Source organism: Strigops habroptila, chromosome 12, assembly GCF_004027225.2.
Source record: "Strigops habroptila isolate Jane chromosome 12, bStrHab1.2.pri, whole genome shotgun sequence".
NCBI classification, from domain to species: Eukaryota; Metazoa; Chordata; class Aves; order Psittaciformes; family Psittacidae; genus Strigops; species Strigops habroptila.
Window position 1 is genome coordinate 20,411,936 of NC_044288.2, and position 25,755 is coordinate 20,437,690.

The 25,755-nt window shown below is 50.0% G+C and overlaps 3 protein-coding genes and 1 long non-coding RNA gene across 11 annotated transcripts; 3 read left to right on the forward strand and 1 right to left on the reverse strand.

Moving 5' to 3' along the window:
* Nucleotides 1–8: 8 nt before the first annotated feature.
* On the reverse strand, nt 9–3,787 carry LOC115615548. Its single transcript, XR_003994086.1, has 2 exons — nt 3,752–3,787; nt 9–2,183 (listed from the first exon to the last, which is right to left on the reverse strand). It is a non-coding gene; the product is annotated as an uncharacterized LOC115615548 (long non-coding RNA).
* MAT2B (methionine adenosyltransferase 2B) lies at nt 1,899–15,876 on the forward strand. 4 transcript variants are annotated; one of them, XM_030503804.1, is made up of 7 exons: nt 1,899–2,209; nt 7,666–7,860; nt 8,711–8,825; nt 9,113–9,265; nt 12,063–12,256; nt 13,210–13,323; nt 14,298–15,876. In XM_030503804.1, the coding sequence occupies exons 1-7, from the start codon at nt 2,180–2,182 to the stop codon at nt 14,466–14,468; spliced, it is 972 nt and encodes a 323-aa protein (XP_030359664.1). In that variant the 5' UTR covers nt 1,899–2,179; the 3' UTR covers nt 14,469–15,876. The 4 variants fall into 4 exon arrangements, with proteins under 4 accessions (XP_030359664.1, XP_030359663.1, XP_030359666.1 ...); XM_030503803.2 differs by lacking the exon at nt 1,899–2,209 and adding an exon at nt 4,241–4,445 and having other exon boundaries at nt 14,298–15,823; XM_030503805.1 differs by lacking the exon at nt 1,899–2,209 and adding an exon at nt 7,044–7,422.
* A 2,215-nt stretch (nt 15,877–18,091) lies between these two features.
* On the forward strand, nt 18,092–25,253 carry APBB3 (amyloid beta precursor protein binding family B member 3). Of its 5 annotated transcripts, none has more exons than XM_030503825.1 (17): nt 18,092–18,203; nt 19,538–19,728; nt 20,092–20,168; nt 20,416–20,470; nt 20,611–20,751; nt 21,125–21,252; nt 21,373–21,378; nt 21,470–21,584; nt 21,672–21,759; nt 21,935–22,018; nt 22,169–22,284; nt 22,434–22,616; nt 23,137–23,551; nt 23,912–24,037; nt 24,356–24,570; nt 24,649–24,757; nt 24,846–25,253. In XM_030503825.1, the coding sequence occupies exons 1-13, from the start codon at nt 18,167–18,169 to the stop codon at nt 23,350–23,352; spliced, it is 1,437 nt and encodes a 478-aa protein (XP_030359685.1). In that variant the 5' UTR covers nt 18,092–18,166; the 3' UTR covers nt 23,353–23,551; nt 23,912–24,037; nt 24,356–24,570; nt 24,649–24,757; nt 24,846–25,253. The 5 variants fall into 5 exon arrangements, with proteins under 5 accessions (XP_030359685.1, XP_030359684.1, XP_030359687.1 ...); XM_030503824.2 differs by lacking the exon at nt 18,092–18,203 and adding an exon at nt 18,438–18,572; XM_030503827.2 differs by lacking the exons at nt 18,092–18,203; nt 21,470–21,584 and adding an exon at nt 18,438–18,572 and having other exon boundaries at nt 20,611–20,746.
* SRA1 (steroid receptor RNA activator 1) lies at nt 24,283–25,033 on the forward strand. Its single transcript, XM_030504877.1, has 2 exons — nt 24,283–24,757; nt 24,846–25,033. Exons 1-2 carry the CDS (start codon nt 24,283–24,285, stop codon nt 25,031–25,033), a joined length of 663 nt encoding a protein of 220 aa, XP_030360737.1.
* Nucleotides 25,254–25,755: the final 502 nt, after the last annotated feature.

The window sequence follows — 25,755 nt, forward strand, 5'->3', positions numbered from 1 at the left end:
CATTTCCTTCACAAATTGGGGATAAAACCCAAACTCAACATACAGTGTAATTGACTTCTTCGTTCTAGTCTTAAATCTTTGTCACAAAGCCTAGAGTCAGTCTTGGCACAAAGACTGCGTATTCTGCAATCCTACAGAAATTTAGTGGAACTGTACAATACATACAACCTGCAATTCCCTTATCCACTCATTTCCTGTGAGTTTCTCTTAATACACAAGGAAGTACTGGCACTCAAGTGAAATGTGGAACTCTGTGTTCTTGGTATTGTACCTACTAATACCCTGCGCATGGGTGCTGCAGACAGGCAGTACACAAAGCTTGATGTGTTGGAGATATTGCCGTTTATACTGACATTATGGGCTTACAAAGGATTGATAATACGTGGGAAACAACGTACCAAAAATGTGTATTAAGTCCAGAGAAAGAAATTGCTACGTTTTGTCTGTTAATGTCATCTTTCTGTGTTTGCTGGATTACTTGAGCTTCTGAGGAGCAAGGATGAGGATTAATTTAAGGTGTTTGAATTGAGAAATACTTAGTGTTCAACTTAGCAGCTTGCCTGAAGTGTTGAAAGGCGTATTTTAACAAGCTGCTGAAAGAATTTAATACTGGAGTTCTCTCTCCTTGTGGAGAAAAATACAAAAGTTTTCATGTCTGAAAGATTTAGATGAAGTAAAAGAAATTTGTAGAGTAAATGTGCATTAGTCTGGCTCACTGGATGAGAACACGTACGTATCAGAAACACTGATGTCACATGCTGGTTGGTGGATGTGAAATGAGCAGTTAGTTAAACCAAACTGCCTGGTGAGCAAGGGGGCAGGAAGGGACACATCTGTGCACAACTGAAGATGGAGTAAGTGACACTCCACAGCTCCTACAGTGTTCTCACAAGATGGCATTATTTAATGCATGGTTGCTGGAGTTGCAGACTTTCTGCGCTGTTCTACTCGCATGGGGGGTTTTGAGGCAAAATCTGTTCGTAAATCAGAATGCTGAAGTCTGAAAAGCCTTCGTGCAAAAAAAGTGAGACATCCTTAGTTCAATGTAGTTTTAAAAATGTAAATGAGCCTTTTATTTCAAGAGAGATTAGGGCAAGTGAATGTTAACAGAAGCTTCCACAAAACTCAAAACATGGCAATGGGGACACTGAGGTAAGGTACGTTTTTTTAGCTGCACCTTGATTTGTGTTTGAAATGTCCTGCATCAAGTTAGCGAGAGTTTGTCAGAGGGTGAAAGTATATGGAGTGAAGCAAAATACTGCAGATATCACAAGACTGTGCTATTATGATGACTACATGTTGTTTTCGTACAGCCTTCATTAAAACCTTCTAGCTTAATTGGCAGTGCCATTTTAATTCCTTTTTAAGCTGCTGAGAGCATGCTTATATCGACAAGAGTGGGTCACTCCAGCAAATAATTATGCTAGCCTTACAGCACTGTCAGGTTCTGGTTTAGCATTAAAAGATAGATAAATAATGTAGAGCAGACTGGGGAGAGAGGCAAAGAGTGGAAGGGGAAATTTTGAGTGTTTTGTGTCAGCTTTAAGTTGTTTACCAGTATCATGCAGATATGAAATACCTGTTAAAAACTGAAACCTTGATACTGGTAGCTCACCTGAGGTACACTGAGAATCAACTGCAAGGTACACTGCAAGAATCAACTACTTGTATGTTGTAGAACATACTTTGTAATTTTAATTTAAAAAACACTAATTTAGCAAGAAATTATTGCTATCTCACTGATTTGCAGCAAGGTCTAGGCTGCACTGAGTTTAAATGTGAAAGGGAGAGTTGTGAGACTCCTCAACTCAGCTGACCTAATGCAAGCCCTCCTCCCGTTTCCTGTAAAAGGGAAACTGCACAAGACTCCGTGTTGGTGCTTTGAATAAATCTGAGGCACACAATGGCTGCACTTGCTCATGCTGGCGGTTATGAAGTACAGATTTAAGTCCCTACGGAGCTGCTTAAATGGTACCACTGGGAATCGACCAAAAGCTTAGCAGGACTCAGAGCCACACGTGATGTAGGGCTTGGATTAGCATTTCGGTTTCAAAGGTCAATTAAGCCACTGCTGCTTTTCAGTCCATGTGCTCTCTGCAGGCAAAGCAGACAAAGGGACGAGTGCGCAGTAGAACTGCAGTAACTTCCTAGGCTGTAATTCCTTCTGTAGTTTGGGGCAATGCCTGAAATGCCGGTGGAAATGGAGCAGGTAAGGCTCTGGATCTTTGCATTAACTGATTGCTGCCGCACTTTGATTACAGAACCTAGGGGAAAGGAGCAGAGAACTGTACTTTAGTCTCCGCAAATTGCAGTCTGAAATGTTAATGAGTGCAGAGTCTGGTGCAGTTAGTCACCCTGTGGTGCATTATGCTTAAATAACTGATATGGACTATAATCCAATATCTGCATATTCTGTGAGATCATAGTGTTTCACAAAGTGAATATAGTGCTAAAGACATTAGAAGTGTAAGCTAGAATGCTATTGCATTCAATGTAAATGAGGAAAAAATAGACTACATTGTTATGAAGATAACAAATTACACCCAGTTTTTTGTAACTGTTAGACTGCTGCCAACAATGTGAAGGTGTTTAACAGGCCAGCTCATGGCTCTTGCCAGAGACCCCAGTGTTGAGTTTACCCTGCTCTCACCTTGCTCTAAGCCTGAAGGGCTAAGTTCCTGGTTCCACACAGCGAGGGTGAAACATGGGTGCAGCCCAGGCTCTTACCCTGGTGCTGCTCTGCGGTTCCCCCAAGCTTTGCAGGTTCCTCTTCTGAATCTCAACTGAGGAATTACTGGTATTTTCTAAGAGGTCCAAGGTTAACAAAGGGGAATTAAATGTCCATAGTGTATTACAAGGAATATAAGGCATCTGCAGTCCAAGAAGGCAGAAACTGGCTGAAGAGATTTTTATATGTATGCTGCTTTGTCTTGTACATGACCTGGTAAATGTCATCTACGCTATAGTTCTATTCAGTTTTAGTAGATATTATGATTTCTCTCTGTGTGTTAATTGCTGTAGGTATCAGCTGCTTTTCTCCCTTGAATGCCACTTAAATACTGCTTTAAGTCAAGTTGAAATTAATTTCTTAGGTAAAGACATCAGTGTGAACGTAGCTGAAGTAAGGCTTGGCTACCAGTTGTTGTGCATCTACCTAACTTTAGTCCTGTTGTTCAAAACAATAGGGGGTAAAGGGTCTTTGCCTTTGTGTGGGTCAGAAGTATTACAGTAAAAAGCTTTGTGAACAGGTTCATGTTACTTCAAAACCCTGCATCTAAAACAGTAAGCTCTCATCTTCTAAGTGTAAAATTGTGGGATGAGTAACAGAGGCAGTGATTGCTTTCACCGAGGCAACCCTACCTTCCCGGGGTATTTACCAGTCACTTTCATATGAAGCTGTGGATAAAGGCAATGGAAAAATGCACGATTTTCTGCCATTCTGAAACGAAAATGAAATAATTTCTCTTGAAGGATGTCAGAGCTGTATTAATGGTATCTCCTAGCCGCCAGCCATGTGCATTAGGAAGTTTTGCTGTATAAAAGGCAGGAGCTGATCATTTTACACGAGTGGAAGTTTACAGTTTCTAGGGGCAAAGGTTGTCACGTTAAGGCTGTAAACGAGGAGCGGTTGCTGCAGGAGCTGGGGTTGCTCTTTGGAGCTCTGTGGACACGGTAAAAGGCAGCTCCTCAGCAAGAGCTGTAGCTGCAGCCTCGGGCGCGGCACGGACATACACACAAACGCGTTGCTCACCAGCTGCTGAGCACTGGTGCCGTGCTGGGAGGCTCTGGGTGCAGCGTGCCATTCCTTGCCTCCTCTCGCGGGAGGAAAGGGAAAGGAGCAATCACTGCTTGGGCTGTTTTCCTTAGAGCCGAGACCGGTGCAGGCTGCCCGGCAGCTGTGGCCGCTGTGCTGGAGCCCGTTACGGGCTCATCTACTTGACACAAACCCCGCCAGAGCCGCTGCCGGGGCTGCAGGGTCATGTTCAGGCCGGGGCCCCGCTCCGCCTCTCCATCCCGCTTTCCAGCGGGCTCTTCCCAGCCGCCCCAGCCCGGGCCTTGGCTCTGCGGTGTCGCCGAAGCAGCGATGTTCGCGCTACAGCACCCGGCCCAGCGAACTGCCGCTCCCCTACCCCATGGCTCCGCGGCCACCTCCCCCGGGCTCGGCCCCTTTAAGCCCCCGGCCGGGCCCCTCCTCCTTGGCGCTCCTCAGCCACTGAGCGCGCGGCGGCGGCAGGCGCCTGCGTCGTGTCGTCGCCGCGGCCCAATGAGGGCGCGCCCTGCTGCGCGGCGCACGGCACGTCTGCCCTCCCGCAGCGCCCCGCCGAGCAGCAGCAGCAGCAGCAGGAGCAGGCCCCGGGCCGGGCGGGCCCCGTGGCGCCGCCATGGTCGGCCGGGAGAAGGAGCTCAAGATCCGCTTCGCGCCGGGCCGCTGCGAGCTGGTGGAGGTGAGTGGCGGGACCCCGCGACGCCGCTTTCTCCGGGTGCGCCACCGCGGCGGGCGGCGGCTGCCGGCTCCCGGGCGGGCTGGGTTGGGCCGGGCCGCCCCGCACGGACCTGCCTTCGCAGGGCCGCGGGGTGCGCCGCCGGGCGGGCCTCCCCTGCGGGGCCAGGGGAGGTGCCGCGGGCCGTCGGGGAAGGGCTGTCGCAGCGCGGCTGTGGCGGCTCCGCCTGTCCGCGGGGTGCTGGGTGCGAGGGGAAGCGCGGGCGGCGGCTCCTGCTGGTGGCTGGGCCGTGCCCTTCCCCGCGGGGCTGCTGTGAGCTCCGGGATCGGGACACTCGGTGCCTCCTTCCGCCACCGTTGCGTTGCCGCCGTGACGGCGGTTTGGGCGCTGCGCTGCGGTCCCGCCTGGTCCCGCTGCCGGAGCTGCCCTGGGCCCGCGAGCCTGTCCCATGTGAGAGCCGTTGAGCAGGTGCAGTCCGCGGCGAGGAGCGGCCCGGCGGGTGCTGCCGTCCCGTCTGATGCCGCGTCCTCCTGGTCCTCACCTCGCGTGCGAACCTGCGTGAGTCCGGCAGCCTCTTCCGTAACATGGGCATCTCTGAGTTGAGCTTTATATAAAGCTTATAAAGTGCTTGTGTCTTGGTTTTCCGCCTTTTTAATTATAATTTATAAATATAATTTTTAATTATACTTTTATAATTTAATACCCTCTAAAAATACTTCTAGGTCTCCCAAATGCTACTTTTAGTCTTATCTTGGATATTTTTATGTGAATGAGGCTGCTGAGTACAATGCTCTTTTATTACGTTGATTCCTAGTGAGCAGTGAACATCAGATAGAGCAAAATGAAATCGGGCGCTTTATCATAAAGCTTAAAATGGTGCATTTATGTAGTATTATTCAAAATTAGTTAAGACAACTGTGCATATTTGATGGCTCTGGGTTTTTGATTGCTTCATGATTGAGAAGCACATGGAAAAAATCTGTTAGCAGATGGGCTAGTTTGACAGCAGCTTGTATTTAAGCCTACAAAACTTGTAGGCAAAAGGGTAACATTTGAATTCTGGAATGTTTGGGCACACCAAGCATCCAAAGTCCTCAAGAGAGACTCAAAGGTCTGCTACTGCAGTTTCTAGGCAGAAAGCCTGTTGCAGCTCAGTGGCATTCTGCAAAAGAGCAGGGCAACGTATAGGGAAAGAGTTAACCTGTGCACGTTTCATGTTACCAGATCATTTAACCGCATTAAAACTGATGGTTGGTGTTGAATTTATGGGAAACATCCACTGCTAACCTTGTGGAAACAAGAGACTTAATTAGTCTTGCAGACAAGAACAACAGGATGCAGACAGTACTAAACCTGGTTGTGACCGTTGTGTTCAGGCTGTGCTGCTCATGTAATATCCTCTTTATGCTGTGTAGAATAAACAAACCTTGATTAACGATGCTTAAAAATGCCAGGGCTTACAAATGACACAAGTTTTTGTGTCGGTCACTTCCTACTTATTAAAGACATTCTGTGACATTTTTAGAGAACTCAGTTTCCTGCCAGAGGGCTTTGGTATTTATTAGCTCTAGAAGCACTGGTAAATCTGTCCTGTGAGGTTCTGTCCAGGCTTTGCAGAGATAAAAAGGACATCACAACACTGAGTGTTCTTGCTTATGCTTTTCAGAGAACAGGAGCAGCCTTAAAAAATTATAAATAAACATCATTTGCTGTAGTTTGTCACTTTAACGAAACTGTCTGAATGTCAATTGCTGATCTTCACCCAATACTTAAGGAAGTCATCCTTCACCTGAAGGTTTAGAGTGGAGGAAAATGCTTGTGCTGTGCTGGGAACTGTCAGCACCTTGGCATATGCCCTTATGGAATAAGTCTTTTAACTTTACAGTATAGATTTAGATTAGATATTAGGAAGAAGTTCTTCCCTGTGAGGGTGCTGAGACGCTGGCACAGGGTGCCCAGAGAAGCTGTGGCTGCCCCATCCCTGGCAGTGTTCAAGGCCAGGTTGGACACAGGGGCTTGGAGCAACCTGCTCTAGTGGAAGGTGCCCCTGCCCGTGGCAGGGGGCTGGAACTGGATGAGCTTTCACATCCCTTCCAGCACAAACCAGTCTGGGATTCTAGAATTTTAAGGGGGAAAGATGGTAATTTGGAATCAATTTCTATTGCTTCCTGTGCTGCAGTCAGAAACCTGGGCTGTCACAATGCCGAAAACATAAGAATGCACGGTAGTGACAGGGCTATTTGGATCATGTAGTAGAGAGCATTTACAAAGTTATAGTCAGTTATCACAGATGGTCCTTGTGCATAAAGCAGTCAGGAAATCCCAGATGTGTGGATTCTGCACTCCTGCAGTTTTGGTCTGTACTGGCATGTAAGTATATGCTTTTCGTTTTGTTTATGCTACCTGCAGAAGTAAAGCATGAAAGGAAAATATAGATTGCTCAGACAGACGTGAACCTTGGGTTTCCTGTCTTGAAAACTTTGTGGTCTGGCGAGTGGTGGAGAGGAAGGAACTTTGTGTGCACTGTTGTACATGGCTGTCAGAAGTACTGAAATCTGCCGTAGCTGAAGAAGCCTTAGGATGTTGTATAGATCGAGAGTTTAAATTATCAAATCACTTTCAGATGCATTTTGTAAAACTAAGAGGAGAGCTGTATCTTGCTTTTACTTATTACTAGACTGTTGTGTTAAATGACAGTGAATTACCATTTAATAATAAAATTCAAGTTTTCATTTCTTAGAGTCATCGTAGGTAGGCCCACAGGGAGCTATATGGTACTGCTGCAGCCTCTAACAGGCACAGTCGGTCCAAAATTACTTGTTGCAGGGTGTGGACCCTAAATGTTGCATATTTTGGGTCCATTTTCTAAAGAAGTTATTATTTCCCTCATTTCAAATTGCACAAAGTTACCAGATTTTGAATGAACTTAAAATTTTATCTTCATTAGTGGTTTGGTTTGATGTCCCCTCCCATTGTAGAAGTAAATGAGTTTACCATTTAAGTTTTGCTTTCACTATCATCTTCAAAAATATGTTTAAATACTTCACTAGGTACAACCTCTGTGCTCCCAGTTGTTTGTGTTCCATGAGATACTCCAAAACACTCATGTGGTGAGGGAAGCTGTTCAATGCAGTAGCTCTGGCTGTAGCCTTGCATACTTTTAAAGAAAACATAGTTATAAATAACAGTAGAAAGAAAACTTTTCCTGTTCTTGTTTCCCTAGGAAGATGTTGATATTCCCAGTAGGCGAGCTCTCATTACTGGTGCTACAGGACTTCTTGGCAGAGCTGTGTTTAAAGAATTCAATGAAAATAATTGGAATGCAGTTGGCTGCGGATACAGGAGAGCTCAGCCCAGATTTGAACAGATAAATCTTCTGGACTCTGTTGCAGTTCATGACATTATCCATGATTTTCAGGTGAGTTCCTGGAGTGTGAAGTAGATGGTTAGGGTACTTTATACATCTAGTACTCAGTTGATAGTGCTCTTCTGATACTGAGTTTATGTGGCTGTAGTGGGGCAATGCTTTGGTGGAGTGCTGAAAGATGTGTGGCTGCCTTTGCTGCCACATCTGAAGGTCAGTTTGCTCTGCAGCTACAGACAGTTCTAAGCTCTGCTGTAATCACCAGAGACAGGTAACGGATACGGCACACTTGCATTGGTAGTTGAAAGAAAAAGATAACTGTTAGTTAGTGACAGAGTAATATGAAGCAGTTCTTTTGAAGAACACTTGAATACAACAGCAGTAACTCTTTGTCCAGTGTGCAGTGCAGGAAGATGTTCAGTTTTTTCAATCTGACTTGCAAGAGGAACCTGAAACGCATTATGCAGGGTGCCATTCTGTAAAATGGCTTTAAATATCTTATTATTGGTCTGCATATGTCAAATAAGCCATGTGGAAATGGCTTATCTAGAAATTTTGAGTACAGTTATGTGTGTGTGAGATACATGTTATTATTATTTATATTATTGTACAGAGTTGAAAAAAACCCGTCAACTTCAATCTTGCTTTAAAATTGGAGGTACTGAAGATCACAGTTGCAAAATTAGTGATCAGGTCTTTTGGCACCTAAAAGCAGCATGACTCTGTTTTACTTCCTAAGGAAAGCATGCTTCTCAGAACACCATGCTTACAAATAATTCTACTGCTTTTCTTACTTCTCACAACTTAGTGAAATGCCTCTTTGCCCAAGGGAGTTCATGGCTAGAGCTAGGGTACAGCTGCAATCTCTCGACAATGTTGTTTAAAATTAGTCTTTAATTTCCAGCCTCATGTTATAGTGCACTGTGCTGCTGAAAGAAGGCCAGATGTTGTAGAAAATCAACCAGAAGCTGCTTCTCAGCTCAATGTGGCTGCTTCAGGGAACTTAGCAAAAGAGGCAGGTAAGGAGACCATCTAATGAATGTGGTTTCTTGTTAAAATGCTGCATTTATTTATACAGGGACATATATAGGAGTAAGTTATTCCAAGTGCTAATGTCACTTTTGCAATCAGTGTGCTGTCAGCCTGTCTTCTGTAAGGGTAGCATGCGTGTCTGTTGAACAGACAAAGCAGCAGGAATGAGTGGGGCTAGAAGAAGATGAGGTCCTTCAGAGATTTGTTTAAACGTTTATTGGGATTCCAGACAAGGCATGGATTAAAATAGACCATATAAACCTTTTCTTCCTAGCTGGAGTTGGAGCGTTTCTGATCTACATTAGTACAGACTATGTGTTTGATGGAACAAGTCCTCCTTATAAAGAGACTGATGTACCAAATCCCCTGAATTTATATGGTAAAACCAAACTGGAGGGTGAAAAGGCAGTCCTGGAAAATAATGAAGGTAAGAATACACTCACATTTTGAATAGAGGCTTTCTATTTTTATTTAGTTGTATATTAGCTTAGTAGACTCGTAAGTCAGTGATAAAGTTGCAAAACCATGGAAACAAGATTTAGAAAAGAATGTGATCAAGAGTCGGTCTCCTTGCTCATGAACCATTCCTATTGCTTACAGGTCGACTAAAGCTTTATTTCTTACTTGTTCTGATCATCATTTGTGTTACTAGTCTATGCTGATGGATGTTCACAAGCTTTTGTCTGCTGTGAATCAGTTACTCCAAAGGAAAGATAAAATACATCATCAGTGTATTGTAATGGCACAAGCTTTACCATGCTTTGTATACAGCTGCTGTTACTTAAGGGGATGCATTACAGTTGTTCTAAATGTACCTTTAGTTAAAGGGGAAAATGGACTTATGATTCAATAATAATGCAGATAAAATTAACATAGGCCTCTGTTGTAGGCTCTTGGTTTTCTTGCTGATCTCCTGTTTTGCTCTCCTACGTAAGCCGTCAGGCCATCTGTTTTATTTTTACCCACCTACCTCACCATATACATCAGATTCCTGCTTGTAACACTTTCTAAAGAGTTAGTAACATATTTCTGGTTTTAAGCAACTAAATTTTTATTTATTTAAAGTCTTTTCTTAATGAAAATTGGCATTCAAAATATACAAACATAGTTTAAAAACTTCTACCTAATCAGGAGAAAAAAGCTTGGGACTGAACACATTCCCTTGTATTTAAAACTCATTTCTTGTTTGAAACAGAGGTTTGGCTGTTTCTGGTTAGTACGCTGACAGTTTCCATTTACATATTCTAAGAACAGAAGCACTTGTATTTTCTCAAAGAATTTGGAGAAAATAATCTCAGTGCACTTGCAGAAGAGGCTTCTGATATGTTAGTATGATACTGTCATTCCCTTCTGCCTAACCAGAGAATGGAACAATTGATAAATTAGTGTGATGGTCTTTCAGTAAGTAAATGTACACTCCATTGGAAAACGATGGGCCTTAATATAGCTTTGTCATTACTACTAAGAAATAGACTTTCTAAGAAACATTTTGATAGAAGTCTTGTTTAAGTAAAAATAGAAAGTTGTTCACCCCACCTCTTACCTAAATATCATCTCTGAATTTGACTGTGATGCTGTTTGCTCCCTGTTCTAGATTGGTAATGGAGGTAAGACTGTACCAAATTCAAGTACATTTGGGTATCTTGCCAGATCCCAACTCCAACTCAGCACTTCAGTTGTGTTTCAAAATCTTTTGAGCATGATCTGTTAGGCAATAGTGGGTTGCAGCAGTGGTATCATTAGCAGAAGGAATTTTGAGATGGTGCTGAGCAAGACGCTTGAAAATATAAATCCTACTGTTGATACAAATATAAATATTTTATATGTATTAAGGCTTCCAACCACTTATTTGCTAATATTGTATCAGTAGAATTCAGTCTTTAGATGTCTGTAGTTGTGTGAAGAACTTCCCTATCCATTTCTGTTGTATGGTGCAAGAAATCTCCACAAATAATTTGGGGGTTTGCATATTTTTTTTTAAGTATATTTTGCTTTGGTTAGGAAGGGATATAAGTTATATTTAGTACTGATATTTATAAAACTAGTAAAGTTCAGTGGGTCATCAGAACCACTGGTAATGAAGCTAATGCTCTCCAAGTCACAGACAGGTCTAGAGCTGTGGTATTGTCTTCCTCAAATGCTGAATACTTCTAAAGAGATTAAAAATGAGAGCTTTCAACCAGTATTTAAAGAGAGGAAGAACATACTTGCTGAGCAACCAAACTGTTTTTAGAGCAGCAGGAAATCAGTGTCACGTTGGGGTTTTTAATTGTATTTGTTTTTCTTGTGTAAGTACTTCTGTTTACTTTTCTGTGAGAATAATCTGTGTGTTAGCTTTTTCTTTTTGTCTTTCTAATGACTATAGCATTTTCCTACAAATCTGTAAGAATTGCAGTGATTTGGTGACTTCCCCTTCTAACTTCGGGACTGACTGTTTTGTTTTGTTTTGTTTTGTTTTGTTTTGTTTTGTTTTGTTTTTCTTCAAGCCAAAATATCTGTGTTACTGTTAATGCTTTTGTCATAGCCTTCTTGCATTTCCCTTCAGAGAGGCCTTTTGAGTCTTCGTGACTGAGGTAGACTGTATGATGTATTCCATCGTAAAATATTCTTCTCTTTGCACTTGCTTGCTGTTAGTTTAATTTCTCAAATCACTACCTTGAAATTGAATATTGTTCACTACTATATTCTGTCAACTTGTTCCTCATTTATTCCAAGATTCATGTCTTTTTTCCTGGTAAATAATATCCTCCTTGATGTAGGAGGCTTCTGCATGCTGAGCAAAAAATCATTGTCTGTAATTGACACCTGAATATGATGCTCGGTGGGAATTTTTGTTCGTGCTCTTACCCAGGGAGGAGGGGGAGTGCTGCAGTAACTGCACAGCTCGGTTGTTATCTTTGTAAAGTTTATAATCATTGTTCTAACCCAAACAGACCTTCTTTTTTCTCTTGCGGTGTTAATAAAAGCTTGTTGGCTTTCTGGCAATCAACAGCATAACTCAGAATAAGTTTATATAAACTTAGTGTTTATAAATTGTTTCAATTGATACAAATTAAAATGATATTCCGAGGGCAAATATATTAATTGCATTTTCTTTGTGATTTGTAGATGCTTAATATCACCAGCATATTTCTTAACACTTCCATAACACTCTTCAGGTAATGCTACAGCATTCATACTTATTCATAGCAATATTAATACTTTTGAAATATTCTTTCTTTTAGGTGCTGCAGTACTTAGGATTCCTATCTTGTATGGAGAGGTAGAAAGGCTGGAGGAAAGTGCTGTGACTGTTATGTTTGATAAAGTGCAGTTCAGTAATAAGTCTGCCAACATGGACCACTGGCAACAAAGATTTCCTACTAACGTCAAGGATGTAGCAAGTGTTTGCAGACAGCTAGCAGAGAAGAGAATGCTGGTAAGAATATAAAGAAAGAAACAAGCCTCTCCAAGGTAAAATGGGTTTGAGTTCTTGGCTTTGTTTCTGAACAATTGAGAACTGCCTATAACCTACATTATTCATTGCATTTGGGAAACACTGGGAGGGAAGAAAGGACTAGCTGTAGTCTGCAGTACTCTTACATGACAGCATGTGGGTACTTGAAACAAAAACAAGTGAACTGATGGGACAGAACTTTCTGCAAATTGTCATGTGTCTTCTAATATACAGGAGAGAAATGCAAATACCTAACTTTCTGAAACAGGCCTTTTACAAATTGCTATTTTGGACTAAAAAATAACCCATGGTGGTTGAATGTCATTCTCAAAGGTGCCTGTATTTATTGTATTAAGAACACTTGGCAAAACCAAGCCACTGGACTTAAATACTTGATTGTGTTCACCACAGCGTCTTCAGGTTACCATCTTTGCAAGAGAACAAAACCACCTTTATTTTTCATACATATAGCTTGGAAAAAAATGGACCATGTATGTGTGGTGGATATGCTACAATCAGTTTGTTAGAAAGGATTCGTATATGGTTTGCAATTTCACATTCAAACTGTGTGTGGCACCTTTTGCGTTTGTTTTTTGGGTAAGTGATTAGTATAGAATAGCGGAGTTCTTCCTTCCCAGCTATTTGACTTTAGTTGGTTGGCTCCCTCCTTTCCCTCCTGTTAATAATTCCACAGAATGTAAGCTGTTTGTGAAAAGTCAGGCCAGATACATGTGACACCAGTACTCGGTCTCAGTCCCTTAGTCAGGTGTTCTCTGAAAATACACGAGACATTTCTAGAACATCAGTGAGGTGCTGTAACATGCTTTTAGGATAGGATTTGCTGGAAGATTGTTCTGCACAATTTTTGCACAGGGATTAATCTGAGGACTAGTCCAGCTGCTGCTTTTCACCTGTGTGTTCTGTTTCTTCTGTAGGACCCATCAATAAGAGGCACATTTCACTGGTCTGGCAACGAGCAGATGACTAAGTATGAAATGGCGTGTGCCATTGCAGATGCTTTCAACCTTCCCAGCAGCCACTTGAGACCGGTAAGTGATGTGTTGTTCAGCCTCTAGAAAGAGGGATGTTTTATGGTTTCTAGTAGCAGGTCTCGCTAGCTGTACAAATAAACTTCCTGTTTAGGAAGATTGTGTGAGTACGTCTGGCACAGCGAGTGTATTGCTGAGTGTATTGCCCAGTCAGTCACTAACCGGTTTTGCAGGCTGTAATATAACAATACTTCTGCAGAACAGTTCCCTTAGGCACGAGCAAGTCCATATTTTTTGTTGAATTTTTGTCCTTAAAAAAGCTTAGTGATTGACAGAACATTAACTCAAAGATAGGAATCTATAAGAACTTGTCAATGTCTAGATTTATTTCTGAATACATGCACTTAAGAACTTCATATCATTTTGGCTTCGCTTAAAATGCCTGTCCTGCAGTTTTATTGATACTTACTTAAAAGTAAGACTACTCTTAATGACATACTGATAATGTTGTGAGAATAACGTGTAAGCAAGATTTTATTTATATCCAAAATAAATTCCAAGGATTCTAAATTAGTAAAAGCTGGAACTGAAATGTAGCTTGGAAGATGGAGAGAAAAAGAATGAATTATTTCTGTGCAAATCAATTTCCCTTCAGGTATATTGATCAAGACATGGTTCTGTCAACATTTTAGAGAATTTTTAACCTTGTGATTATAATAATAGGGTGAAAATAGGAATAAAATATAGAAAAGCATAAATGGTGAGCAGTAATCAAGTAAGAAAAATTTAACTTAGGACACTTCAGGTCGCTCTGCCTGACATGTCGTATGTTGAAATAAAGTTAACCATAAAACAAACAAGCAAGTACAGGCACTCCCCAAATACAAGACACAAAGCAGCTTGAAGGGAGGAGGGAATGTACGTGTACAGAAAGCTATGAAGGAAAATTTCTAAATGAGCATATATAAGAATATTCTTCTGTCATCTCTGATTACCTGTTGGTGTGTTGGGGATTTTTCTGTTTTGTTTTTTAGATTACTGATTGTCCAGTTGTGGGTGCTCTTCGTCCGAGGAACGCTCAGCTGGACTGCTCCAAGTTGGAGATGCTGGGGATAGGCCAGAGAACGCCATTTCGAGCTGGGATCAAAGAATCTCTTTGGCCTTTCCTTATTGACAAGAGATGGAGGCAGACAGTCTTCCATTAGTTTGTAACTTTTTTAGTAAAAGTATGGTATGTGGCACTTTTTTAAAAGAAAAAAAAATAGTTTTGTATGAGTGTTCTTAAATGGTGACATTTATGAGTTTTCATTTAATCAGGTAAACATACGGTCTTGCACTAGTGAAGTTGTTAGCCTAAAAAAGGTTCAGTGACAAAAACTGAGCCTGTTTGATGCCCTGGATCTTTCTTTCCATTCATACCAGTCTAATTAATGTCTATTCCTGGCAGATTATGGTTTTTATCAATCAATCAGTACCATTTGATGCTAAGAATGACTCAGCTCACTTGTAAACTTACTTTTGGCTGAAAAATGTGGTTGATGCTTAAGGTCTGTGCCATTGTTGTATATGCCATTTCTCTTCATTAAAAGACTTGGTCAGTTACCACCAAAAATCTGAGGGTTTTGTTTTTAACTCCTGAAGGTGGCGTTCTGCTGAAGTTAAACTGAAGTGAGAATTGTTCAATGTTCGTTTTGCTTGAGCTCTGATCAAACTGTTTTTTAAAAAAGTGAAACTTTATTTTTGCAATTTTCAAGTGGACTTTCTATGCTTGAACTATTTTCGGAATGTTCTGTAACTTGAATGCCCGCAGCTTCATATTTGTACAGTAAGTTGTATGCATTTGTTTTAATGGTGATACATAAAAGCTAGAAGAAGGTGGGAGGGTGGGGAACAAATAGTTTTGACCTGTTCTTTTGGGGGTCAGGGGATTTTTATTTAGGAGGGTGGATTTTTTTGTATAAAAGCATGAAATATCTTCATCTTTCTCTTGGTTTTGTTTTTTGCTGTATTTGGGATAGTTGAAATTGGTGGAAGATGTTTGTTAGCACATGTGACATGGAGAGGAAAGGTATTTAAGAATTTATAGCACTGCAGCTTGTTTGCACAGACTGTCAGATCTTGCACTGATGTAGCTTGTTCTGGAACAGCAAAGCATGTATCTTGAAGGTTTGCAGCATAATAACGTAACCACAATAGTCTCATTATAAGCAAATCTATAAGTCTAGTCCTTAAAGTTGGACTTGGTAGCCAGGTAAAGTGGAGGAAGATTCTCTGCGTTCTGAAGTTGTAGAATCAGCAATATTCTGAGATTGCCAGAGGATTGATGGTAAAAAAAGAAAAAGATGCATTTGGGTGGTCGTTTATTTTTCTGAGGTTGACATGAAGGGGAGGGGAAGATGTTCGGCTCAAGTGGGGAAAATAAAAGGGGGGGGACAACAAAAAATAGACCAACTGAATCTCTTCTAAAAGTCAGTTTTACATTCAGTCGTTTAATTTCCAACTGGCATATGCTAAGAGTTCATAATCCTGATTTGTTTTTAGTCTGAAGTCCTGATATACACATGGTAACCTATCTCCAAAATGACAATAAATATATATTGCCAGCATGAGAAACAGTTGTTGATTCTTTCTTTGTCATCAGGATTTGTTTCTCTGAATCAGAAATATTCGCAATTCTTGAAATCTGTGTGCCCTTTTCAGTCATTCCTGCCCCCCTTCCCTAATTCAATGACCTATTTCCAGAGTTAGATTAGCTTGGATCAGTGTTTCTCTGTCACTGTGCTGCTGCCTTGGGGATGTGATCAATGTACACAGGAGATAAAAATAAGCCTGAAACATGCGGGGCCCCAGTGCCCGATCAGGGAGGTTCTGAGCACATCCCCTCCACTTGAAGGCAGCTAAGTTTTTATTAAATTTGACACCATAGTTTTTAAAAAAATCACAGTAAATTTAAAACTGATACAAAAAATGGGAGGTGGTGATAAAAGCCACAAGAAGAGCACAGTGAAGGAACACAGAAGTGGGCAGTCGACTTGATGTTTCACTGTGTGCCTTGTTGGTTTTCCTTGACACACATAATCAGAAGAGACAGTATTTTGTTAAAATCAAGTAGCTAAATAATTCTTTAAGTGGTTCTTTTTTTTTTAATTTCATTTCCATTTTAAAAGTGTGGGAAAATACATGACAAAATACATAGTTGTAAGGCGGCGTATGCCAGTGTGGACCTTCAAAACAAGTCCCCTGGTCTAAGAGGCCGAACCCCTGGTTGTGGCACCAGTGCCATAGACATTCATTGACTGTGCAGATTTGACGGGCCTTTTCCAACCCCTTCCTATAGTCCTCACACTGCTCCTGTGGTGCTCTATCATCTGTGGTGCCCATGTGAAACAACAGCCATGGATAATAGTGAGTGGCCTGGTACAAAGCTCAGTAGTCTGTCTGTGACATCCCTGATGTGAGCCCCCGGCTGGCAGCACAGCACATCAGGCCTGCAGATTGGTGCCTCTGCACCCCTCAGAAAAGTCCCCTGCTACCATCACCCGTTGCCTCTTCCTAGCTGTAGTTGTTGTTACACAGGGAGCAGGCTGGGCTGCTGTACCCACCTCCAGTGTCTCTGCTGCTGTGACGGGTCCTTCATCATCAGTCTGCAGAGCTGCAAAGCGGTTCTCCAAGGGCACCTCTAGCTTCAGGGAATGTCGCTTCCAACTGCGGGGCCTGGTGTTGCAAGCTTCCATTCCCCTGCATTATTCCCCCTCCTCCCTTCTCTGTGTGCTACCAAGGGAGGTTTTGGCTGTGGCTCCACTGCAGACTGCACTTGGAACCAAGTGTCTGTCTCCTTCTTGGCCTCCCTGATGCTTTGCAACTTGCACCGCCTCCCTGGGCACACGGTCTGCAGGCAGGTCTGCTGCCTGTCCCTGCCCCAGGAGAAGGTCTGGGCACCTCCTGCAGCCCCAGGTCTGCCTTCAGCCTCTCCCTGCAGTGCTCTGTCTGGGTGGAGGCACTGGCCACCACTGGGGTACGTGGTGCAGACACCCCCTCCCCAGAAGCTGCTGCCTTTGCTCTCTAACCAGTGCCCACCGTTCCGCCTTGAGGGTCAGGTAGGATGATGGCCTGTGTAATGTCCCTCCTGTGAGCTGGGGTAGGATTAGGCAAAACATGTCCCTGAAACAAAGTGGACTGATGCAGAATAGCTTGTAGCCAAAAAAGCAGATGCCAGCAGAAGACACGGAAATGATTGTGGGTGACTGCAAAGTCGGGTAATGCAGCTGGTGCTTTCCTTAGGCCAGCAGGTGTGAGCAAGGTTAAAACGCAGGACAAAGCACCTCACAAAATTAAGGCATGTTAGCCCATGGCGCACATGAATGAGGCCAAGCAAAGAGGCAATGCCTTGCTGAAAGCAAGGGAACACGCATGGAAAACTCATTGGCACTTCCAAAAACTGCAAGCTCTGTGGACAGCTGTGCATGGAAAGAAGCAGGGCAGCTTGAGGTTGCATGTGGGCTCTCAAGGACACTGCCTACATCCAGGACTACTGGCTTCTGGCTCTGAAGATGGAAAGCTTAAGAGGACACAGTGGAGTGTCTGGACATGCCACGGACAGCAAACCATCTTGGATTATGGTACCTGTAGCTTGGAAAGACTTTGTCCCCAGCAGTACATGGCAGAGACTAAATGGGGGTATTGAGACATACAACAAATGTCTCCAGAGCTTCTGACCCTGGGTACTCAGCATTAACCAGGATTGTCAGTTTAGGGTAGCATGGAAAAAAGAAGTCTCAAACCAGAGATGCGAAGCTCTCAGCCTCTGATGAGCAGGGGAAGATGACCAGCATGCACATCTAGGTGTCTTCAGTACTGACTGAAGGAGGTTGGACCACAAGGAAACGACAGGACCTGGGCATGCATGGAAGAGAATGAACATGGAATAAGCATGGATAAGGGTGATCTGTGGGGAAAGGGAGGGGAATGGAGGAAACCTAAGGGTGTGGGGAGGGGAAGGGAACGAACTGAAAGGCACGAGGGGCTGCCCTGGACCTGCTACTGCACCGAGTCCTTCTTTCCTGCCCCTCAATGCCCCTTCCCCACTCCTTTGCCCCATTTTCTGCACCGAAACCCTCGAAGGCCTCAGCCCCGGTCCAACCCCCCCCGCCCCGGGCCCTCCGCGCCCAGGCAGCCCCGCCCCGGGCCCGCCCCTCCCGCCGCAGCTGCCGCTGGGTCCGGGCCTGGGCAGGCGGCGGGGCCGGGGTGCCGCGCCGGGGCCATGCTGGGCAAGGACTACATGCTGGCCATCGTCCTCGTCAACTGCGACGGTCAGCGGGCTGCGGGGCCGGGCTTCGCGGTGCGGGGCCGGGGTGCAGGCTCCGGGGTGCGGTGCGGAACCGGGGTGCGGGGCCGGGGTGCGGACTCCGGAATGCGGGCTCCGGGGTGTGGGCTCTGGGGCGTGGGCTCCGGAGTGCGGACATGGGGGTGCGGTGCGGTGCCGAGGCCGGGATGCGGTTTGCGGGGTGCAGGATGCGGGGCCGCGCCCGGCGCTGTCCGCCGTGCTGAACGGGCCCGCGGCGGCCTGTGCTGGGGCCTCCCAGCACCGCCCCCCCGGCCCTGCCAAGGTCGCGGAAGCCCCCCCCAACCCCAGGAGGCGAGAGAGGGGCCCCGCACAGCGCCCGGTCCCGGCACCCCCGGGGGTGCGCTGAGCTCTGAGGATGCGGGTCTGCGCCCCCAGGGCAACACTTGCTGCTGCGCTGCACCACGGGCTCATTGCGTGACCTCTCCAGGCCCTGGGGTGCATTGGGGAGTGGGTTAATCTACTCGTCCTAGCTGCCGACCCTCCAAGGGTGCTCTCCTCCTCCTAGACCCCAGGGGTCTGTCCCCAGGCCCTTTCCTCAGCCAAGCTGGGAAGAAGTGGTCTCGGGCACCCCGGGGTGTTGGCAGAGGGCTGGTGTTGCATGCTGGCAGGGGGAGCGCAGGGCTTGCAGCCCTGCAGGGTGCCTGTCCTAGCAGGCTGGCTGTACACTCTGTGCCTCTGCTGGGCCACCAATGAGGCAGCTGCCTGCACTGATCACTTGTTTGGGGTCCACCACTACTGCAGCCCTCCTAGTGTCACACCAAGCCTTTCCCTGCCATGCTTGCCATGCTCTTTTCCTGGGCCATGTTCCCAGCCATGCATTCACTGCAGGATCCTTTCATTGCTGGGTGAAGCTGCTCGCTTCTCAGGGCACCCTGCAGCTGGAGGACCTTCCTCTCCCTCCACCTCACTTCACGCTCTCCCTCTGCACAGACAACCTCTGGAGTGACCAGAGCCTGGAGACAGACCCTGACCTCCCCCCAGGCTGGAGGAAAATCTGTGACTCTCTGGGCACCTACTACTGGCATGTGCCAACCGGCACGACGCAGTGGCAGCACCCTGCACGCACCACTGCCCCTGGAGGGCGCCCGGAGGCTGATGGAGAGGAGACACCCCAGGGAACGGTAGGGGATGTGGCGAGGATTGAGGCCTGGTGTTGGATCCCACCCCCTAGCAGGAGCCTGGTGAAGGGCCCTCGCATCCAGGGCTAGCCCTCTTCATCTGGGGCAGCTAGCCCTTTGGACTAGCTGGGCATCGCTAGTCCAGCCTCTCCTTGGAGCAGGCCTGTCTTTGTCACCCTAAAGCTCAGCTCAGCCCATTCCTGGCCAGGGTTAAGCCCCTTGAGAGCCTCCAGCAGGCCCCATGTTGGCCTCATCCTGGCTAAATGGGATGCCCACAAGCTGAGGTGCAAAGGGAGGAAGGGATCCTAGCTGGTGCCTCCTAGCAGCCTCTCTTGCTGCCCTCACCTCTTCCCTCTTCTCTTCCAGGACTGCCATGCCCCCGTGGCAAAGCACTCAGCAAAGGACAGGCCCATTCCCAGCCCCATGGCCTCACTGTCCCGGAGGTAAGGCTGAGAGCCTGTGGTGCACCACTGACCGTTGACCACTGCTGGGTGCCGGGCCCTGGTAACCGCAGCAGAGCAGCCCCACACATTGCAGCTGGCAAGACCATGCTGGTCACCTCCATGGGAAGCTTCCCAGCTGGCGGTGTGGGGGGGCTGCTGGTGCCAGGCCCTCCTGGTGCTTTCCTGGGTGCCCCAAGCCCGTGCTGCTAAGTGGGAGCCATCCCCTCACCGCCCTGTCCCTCTGCAGGACCTCCCTGCCCTGGCACGGAGATGACTTCCAGAGCTCAGAGCCTGGCTCCAAGGTACTGCACCTGGGCTGGGGCTGGCAAAGGGGGAGACAGGCAGCAGCTGGCAGGGGCAGGGGTGGGAGCAAGACCTGGGGTGACCCTGCTGGCACAACAAGGGGCATGGGGGTGTCTGAAGCCCCATGTGTCTCTGTCAGTGCTTTGCTGTGCGCTCGCTGGGCTGGGTGGAGATCCCCGAGGAGGACCTGGCACCCGGCAAAAGCAGCATCGCTGTCAACAACTGCATCCAGCAGCTCTCCAACAGCAAGGGCCAGGGCTCTGCCGAGAACCAGGGTGAGGTGAGAGCACGAGACAGTGCTGCCAGGCAGAGTCCCACCAACAGGGACCATGATGGGAGGTGGGGGGGGAGGTGGGACACAGGACCAGTGCTAGTGGCAGATCAACTCTCTCCACACAGGCCATCATCTGGTGGTCCCAGGTGTGGGGCAGGTGGGTCTGACAGGGCTGCCCCTTGGGGACAGTGCCAGGGGTGCCGGGGTGGGCTGTCCCCATACATGGGAATAGTATCTGGGGAGGGCGTGGGGTGGGCAGGGCTGTCCCCATGCTTGGGGCTGAGCAGGCTGGAGGGACAGGGTTGTCCCTGCTAGTGGGCTGGGTGCTGGAGGTGCCCAGGCCATCTGCCGGGCTGAGGGAGCCACTGACCCTCTGCAGGGCCAGGACCTGGTGATGATCCTGAAAAAGGACACCATGAGCCTGGTGGACCCGCTCGACCGCAGCCTCATCCATCGCCAGCCCATCCTCAACATCCGCGTCTGGGGCGTTGGGTGCAACAACGGCAGGTCTGGGGCCACGGCAGAGCCGGAGGCTGGGGGCGGCTCTGCCTGGGGGGATAGGGAGGAAGGCATCCTAGCACTAACCTGTCCCCGCTTGTCCCTCCCCAACTGCTACCGTGGCTGCAGGGACAGGTAAGGGGGCATGGGGCAGGGGGGAAGGCAAGGGACAGGGCATGTGTGGTGCCTCTGCCAGGGCCTCACCATGTTGCTCATGGCCTTGCAGAGACTTTGCCTTCGTGGCCAGTGACAAGGACACCTGCGTCCTCAAGTGTCATGTCTTTCACTGCAATGTGCCTGCCAAGGGCATAGCCAAGGCCCTGCATGAGATGTGCTCCAAGGTGGGATGCAGGGGTCCCGGCCGCTGTGGGCACAGCCCGGGGGGGCTCAGGGGTGGGAGGAGGCACCAGGACCCCCGTCTCTTGCAGATCGTGGCTGAGCGAGCTGTAGCGAGCAGCGGGCTGCCCCGGGCCACCATGCTGAAGCCCATCTCCACCGAGGACCTGTCGCTGCAAGGTACCATTCCCCAGTGCTGCCAGCTGCTCCCCATGCCCGCAGCCTGCCCTTAGGCAGTGGGATGCCCAGTGGCCAGAGCCCTCTGGCCTGCAAGGCCATGTCTCCAGGGTCCTTGGGGATAGGGAGGGACACGAGGGTCCTGCCCCCCCATCCTCTACCCCTCCTGTCCTGGCAGTGGATATCTTGGAAGCAGTGAGGCAATCCATACAGACCTATGAGGCGCTGTACATCGGCAGCCTGCCTGTGCCCAGGGCCATGGGTAAGTGCTGCCGCTCCCACCGCAACTGGGGGACACCCGAGACCCCCCGCCATGGGGTGGCTGAACAGCTCTGCCCCAGCATGGAGTGTCCCTGCCTGTGGGGCCTCCAGCTGGGGCAGGACTGGTGGGATAGGGTCTCCTGCTCCCCAGGGATGGATGTGCTGAATGAGGCCATCGAGAAGCTGACAAGGGGCCCCGGGCGGGAGCACTGGATGCCATCCCTCATCCATGTGTCTGACACGGCCATGAGGGTGCACCCTGCGCAGGTGGGGAGGGGGACGTGGGGACCCTGCTGCCTCTGGGGTGGGACAGGCAACCCCCATGGGGTGCCCAGCCTCCTGGCAGAGGGGAGCTGGGGGGGTGCAAGGCTGCCTGGGGGTGGCCAGGGGTGGATGGTCCCACAGGGTCCCCACAGGAGGACGAGGACGCGGCGCACATCTGGGAGTGCCAGGTGCGGTACGTGACCTTCCTGGGGGTGGGCCACGATGCCCACACCTTTGCGCTCATCGTGGACACGGGGCGACGCTTCCAGTGCACGGCCTTCTGGTGCGAGCCTGATGCCGGCAGCATCTCGGAGGCGGTGCAGGCAGCCTGCATGGTGAGCTGGAGCAGAGTGTGCTCCGTGCCCTGGCTTCCCATCCCTCTGGGAGCTGCAGGAGGCGAGAGTTGAGGACGAGGATGGGCAAAGCTGGGGGCTGGGGCGGGCAGCAGGGGCAGGAGGGAACCGACCCCACAGTGCCATGTCCAACCCGCAGCCATGTCTGGTTGGGTTGTGTGCCAGTGCGGATGCTGTGTGTGCCCCACCCCATGTCGTGCCTGACCCCATGGTCACGCCACGCTGTGTCCCACCCTACGGTGAAGCCACACTGTGTGCGAGTCCATGGCCACCATGTGTTGTATATGACCCCATGTCAATGCCATGTTGGGTCCCAGCCCATCACCACAGCACGCTGCATGTGACCCCACAGCCACAGTGTATTGTGTCCCATGCCATGGTCATGCCGTGCCGTGTCTGACCACACGGTCGTGCCATGTCGTGTCCCAGCCCGTGCCGCACGCAGCCCCCGCGGAGCCGTGCTCCAGCCACCCCCGGCACTCTCTGTCCCTCTGTCCCGCAGGTGCAGTACCAGAAGTGTCTGGTGGCTGCTGCCCCGGGAGCGAAGGCGCGGGCCGCGGCGGGCGGGGGCCCGGCGGGCTCGGGGGACGCGGCCGGCGGGGCAGCCAAGGCGAGCGGGGGCAGCGGCGGGGCGGCGGGGGCCGGTGTCCGCAAGCGGGGGCTCTTGTCCTTCCTGGAGGTCTTCCGCCTCAGGCGAGCCCTGCTGCACACCCCATAGCGGGCCGGGGCCGGGGGCCGGGGCCGAGCAACCCATCCCCAGCCCCGGCCCCACCGCCCCGACCCCGCTCCCCGGCCCCGTCCCGGCCCGCGCCACCCCGGCGGGGACCTGCCCCTTCCTGCCCCGCCCCGCGCCGCCGGGAGGAAGGGGCAGGGCCGGGCGTGACGTCGCGGCATGGCGGAGCTCTACGTGAAGCCGGGTGAGGGGGCGCGGGACGGGCCGCGCTTCCGGAACGGGGGGGGCCGGGGCCGGGTGTTCGGGTCCCTGGTCGGGATCGGGGCCCCGTGTCCGCGGTTGGGGTCCTGTGTCATCCCCGCGGGGCTCGGTCCGGAGCAGGGCCCCGGGGGGGGCTGTGTCCCGGTGCCGCCGTGGGGGAGCCCGGGAGGTGCCGTGTCCTGGTGGGGAGTCCGGGGAGGGGGGGGCCAGTGGGGCCGTGTCTGATGTGGGGAGCCCCGGGAGGATGGTGTCTGGGGAGGGATAACCCGTCCTGGGGTACCCGGTGTCCGGGGGGAGCCCCTCAGCTCCCCGCCGGGTCTCACCGTACTCTTTGATGCCGCAGGGAACCGGGAGCGTGGCTGGAACGACCCCCCCCAGTTCTCGTACGGGCTGCAGGCGCAGGCTGGGGGGCCCAGGCGAACCCCGCTCACCCGCCGGGCCCCCCCCCCGCCCGCGGGTGCACCCCCAGGTCAGCACCGGCGAAACCCCTCACCGCGCCCTGTGCTACCCCTGCCCAGCCGGGCACCTCCTCTCCTCTCTCTCTCCTTTGCCTCTCCTCTCCCACTCTTCTCTTTCCTCCCTCTCCTGTCCCTCAGGCTGGGCAGTGCCGGCGCAGCGATGCCCTGTGCAGGCAGAGGGGCAGCATGGGCAGGGGTCCTGGGGCCTGAGACCCCCATGTCCTGCCGGGTCTGTTTGAAGGGGGTGACAAGCGGGATGGGGGTGACAAGTGCACAGGTCCTGGCTTCCGGCCGGGCTGCTGGAGCTCCACCAGTGCCTCTTCCTGCAGGGGCTCCTCCAGACCCGGCCAGTGCCCCCGCGGCCTCTGCAGCAGCATCACCCCCTCGAGTGCTGGGCCCGCCCCCCCTGGGCCCCATCAGCCCCCCCCGGGCAGAGGGCAGGAAGCCGAGTGCAGCAGCAGGCCCCGAGGAGTGCAGTGTGCCCGCAGACACCGTGCTGGCCCCGCTGAGGGAGGCCCTGGCCGCCTGCCGCCCCACCGTGCAGGTGAGACCCGCTCCCACTGCCTCTGCCCCATGCTGCACGGGGGGCACAGCCTCACCCCCAGCTCATCTCTGCCTCCAGAAACAAGTGTGCGACGACATCGGGCGGCGCCTGACGGTGCTGGGGGACGCCTGGGCTCAGGGGAAGCTGTCGGTCCCGGTGAGGAAGAGGATGAGCCTCCTGGTGCAAGGTGAGGGGCAAGGAGGGGCTGCACCCAGGCCATCTGCCAGGCAAGGAGGCTGAGCCCACACCACTGCTGGGTTCCCCTTTCCCGGCAGAGCTCCAGCAGCAGCACTGGGATGCGGCCGACGAGATCCACCGCTCGCTCATGGTGGACCATGTGAATGAGGTGAGCCAGTGGCTGGTGGGGGTGAAGCGCCTGATCGCCGAGAGCAGGAGCCTGCCTGCAGCGGACAGTGACGCAGACGGTGGTGCTGAGGCTGAGCCTGACCAGGAGGAGCCCTGATGGCAGGGATGGGGCTGCGGACTGTGATGAGGAGGGCAGCCTGTGCCCAGCGCCACGGCAGGAGAGGGGCCCCAGCTGCCCAAGGGGGTCTGGACACCTCCCCCGCCTCCCAATCCTTGCCCAGGACAAGGGGATTTTAATCATTGCAACATTTTAGTGACGATTCACTACATTATGTTTAATAAACGGCACTAATCTGCCCCGGGGTTCCGGCACCAGACAGGTCCTGGTTCTCTCCTGGGAGCAGCAGGAGGTGGGACTGCTGGGTAAATCCATGGCTTGGTGAAGGGGCTTCGGCCATGGGAGGGTGCTCCCAGCCCATAAGACACGAATGGGAGGAATGCCCCTGGCAGCACCCTCAAGCAGGGGGGCAGTGATGCATTCCCCTGGTGCAGTGGTTGGCAAAGCCTGGCCACCTCTCTGGCCTTGTCTTAGGCAGTGTTGGGGACCCATAGCAGCAGGCACACTGCCCAACTCTTCTGCAGAAGACAACAGTACCCACAGCGCTTGAGGCTGGCTGGGGACCAGAGCAGCCTGGTGTGGCTAGGGCTTGTGCTGCAGCTACAGCCCATGCTCCCATCTGGGCTCCTGCCCCTCCCAACTTTGGGACCCAAGACACCTGTGTGGCCTTGGGGACAGGGAGACCCAGGGACAAACATTACAGTGCTAATGATGGCCCCCAGGTCAGATAGGCCCAGGGTGGTGACACCCACCCTGGACAG

Coding starts and splice junctions, on each gene's coding strand:
- MAT2B (XM_030503803.2), top strand. CDS start 4,383: ATGGTCGGCCGGGAGAAGGAGCTCAAGATCCGCTTCGCGCCGGGCCGC. Junction 4,446..7,665: donor GCCGCTGCGAGCTGGTGGAG/GTGAGTGGCGGG, acceptor TTGTTTCCCTAG/GAAGATGTTGATATTCCCAG. Junction 9,266..12,062: donor AGTCCTGGAAAATAATGAAG/GTAAGAATACAC, acceptor TCTTTCTTTTAG/GTGCTGCAGTACTTAGGATT.
- APBB3 (XM_030503824.2), top strand. CDS start 18,524: ATGCTGGGCAAGGACTACATGCTGGCCATCGTCCTCGTCAACTGCGAC. Junction 20,169..20,415: donor ATGGCCTCACTGTCCCGGAG/GTAAGGCTGAGA, acceptor GTCCCTCTGCAG/GACCTCCCTGCCCTGGCACG. Junction 21,585..21,671: donor TGCATGAGATGTGCTCCAAG/GTGGGATGCAGG, acceptor CGTCTCTTGCAG/ATCGTGGCTGAGCGAGCTGT.
- SRA1 (XM_030504877.1), top strand. CDS start 24,283: ATGGGGGTGACAAGTGCACAGGTCCTGGCTTCCGGCCGGGCTGCTGGA. Junction 24,758..24,845: donor GATGAGCCTCCTGGTGCAAG/GTGAGGGGCAAG, acceptor CTTTCCCGGCAG/AGCTCCAGCAGCAGCACTGG.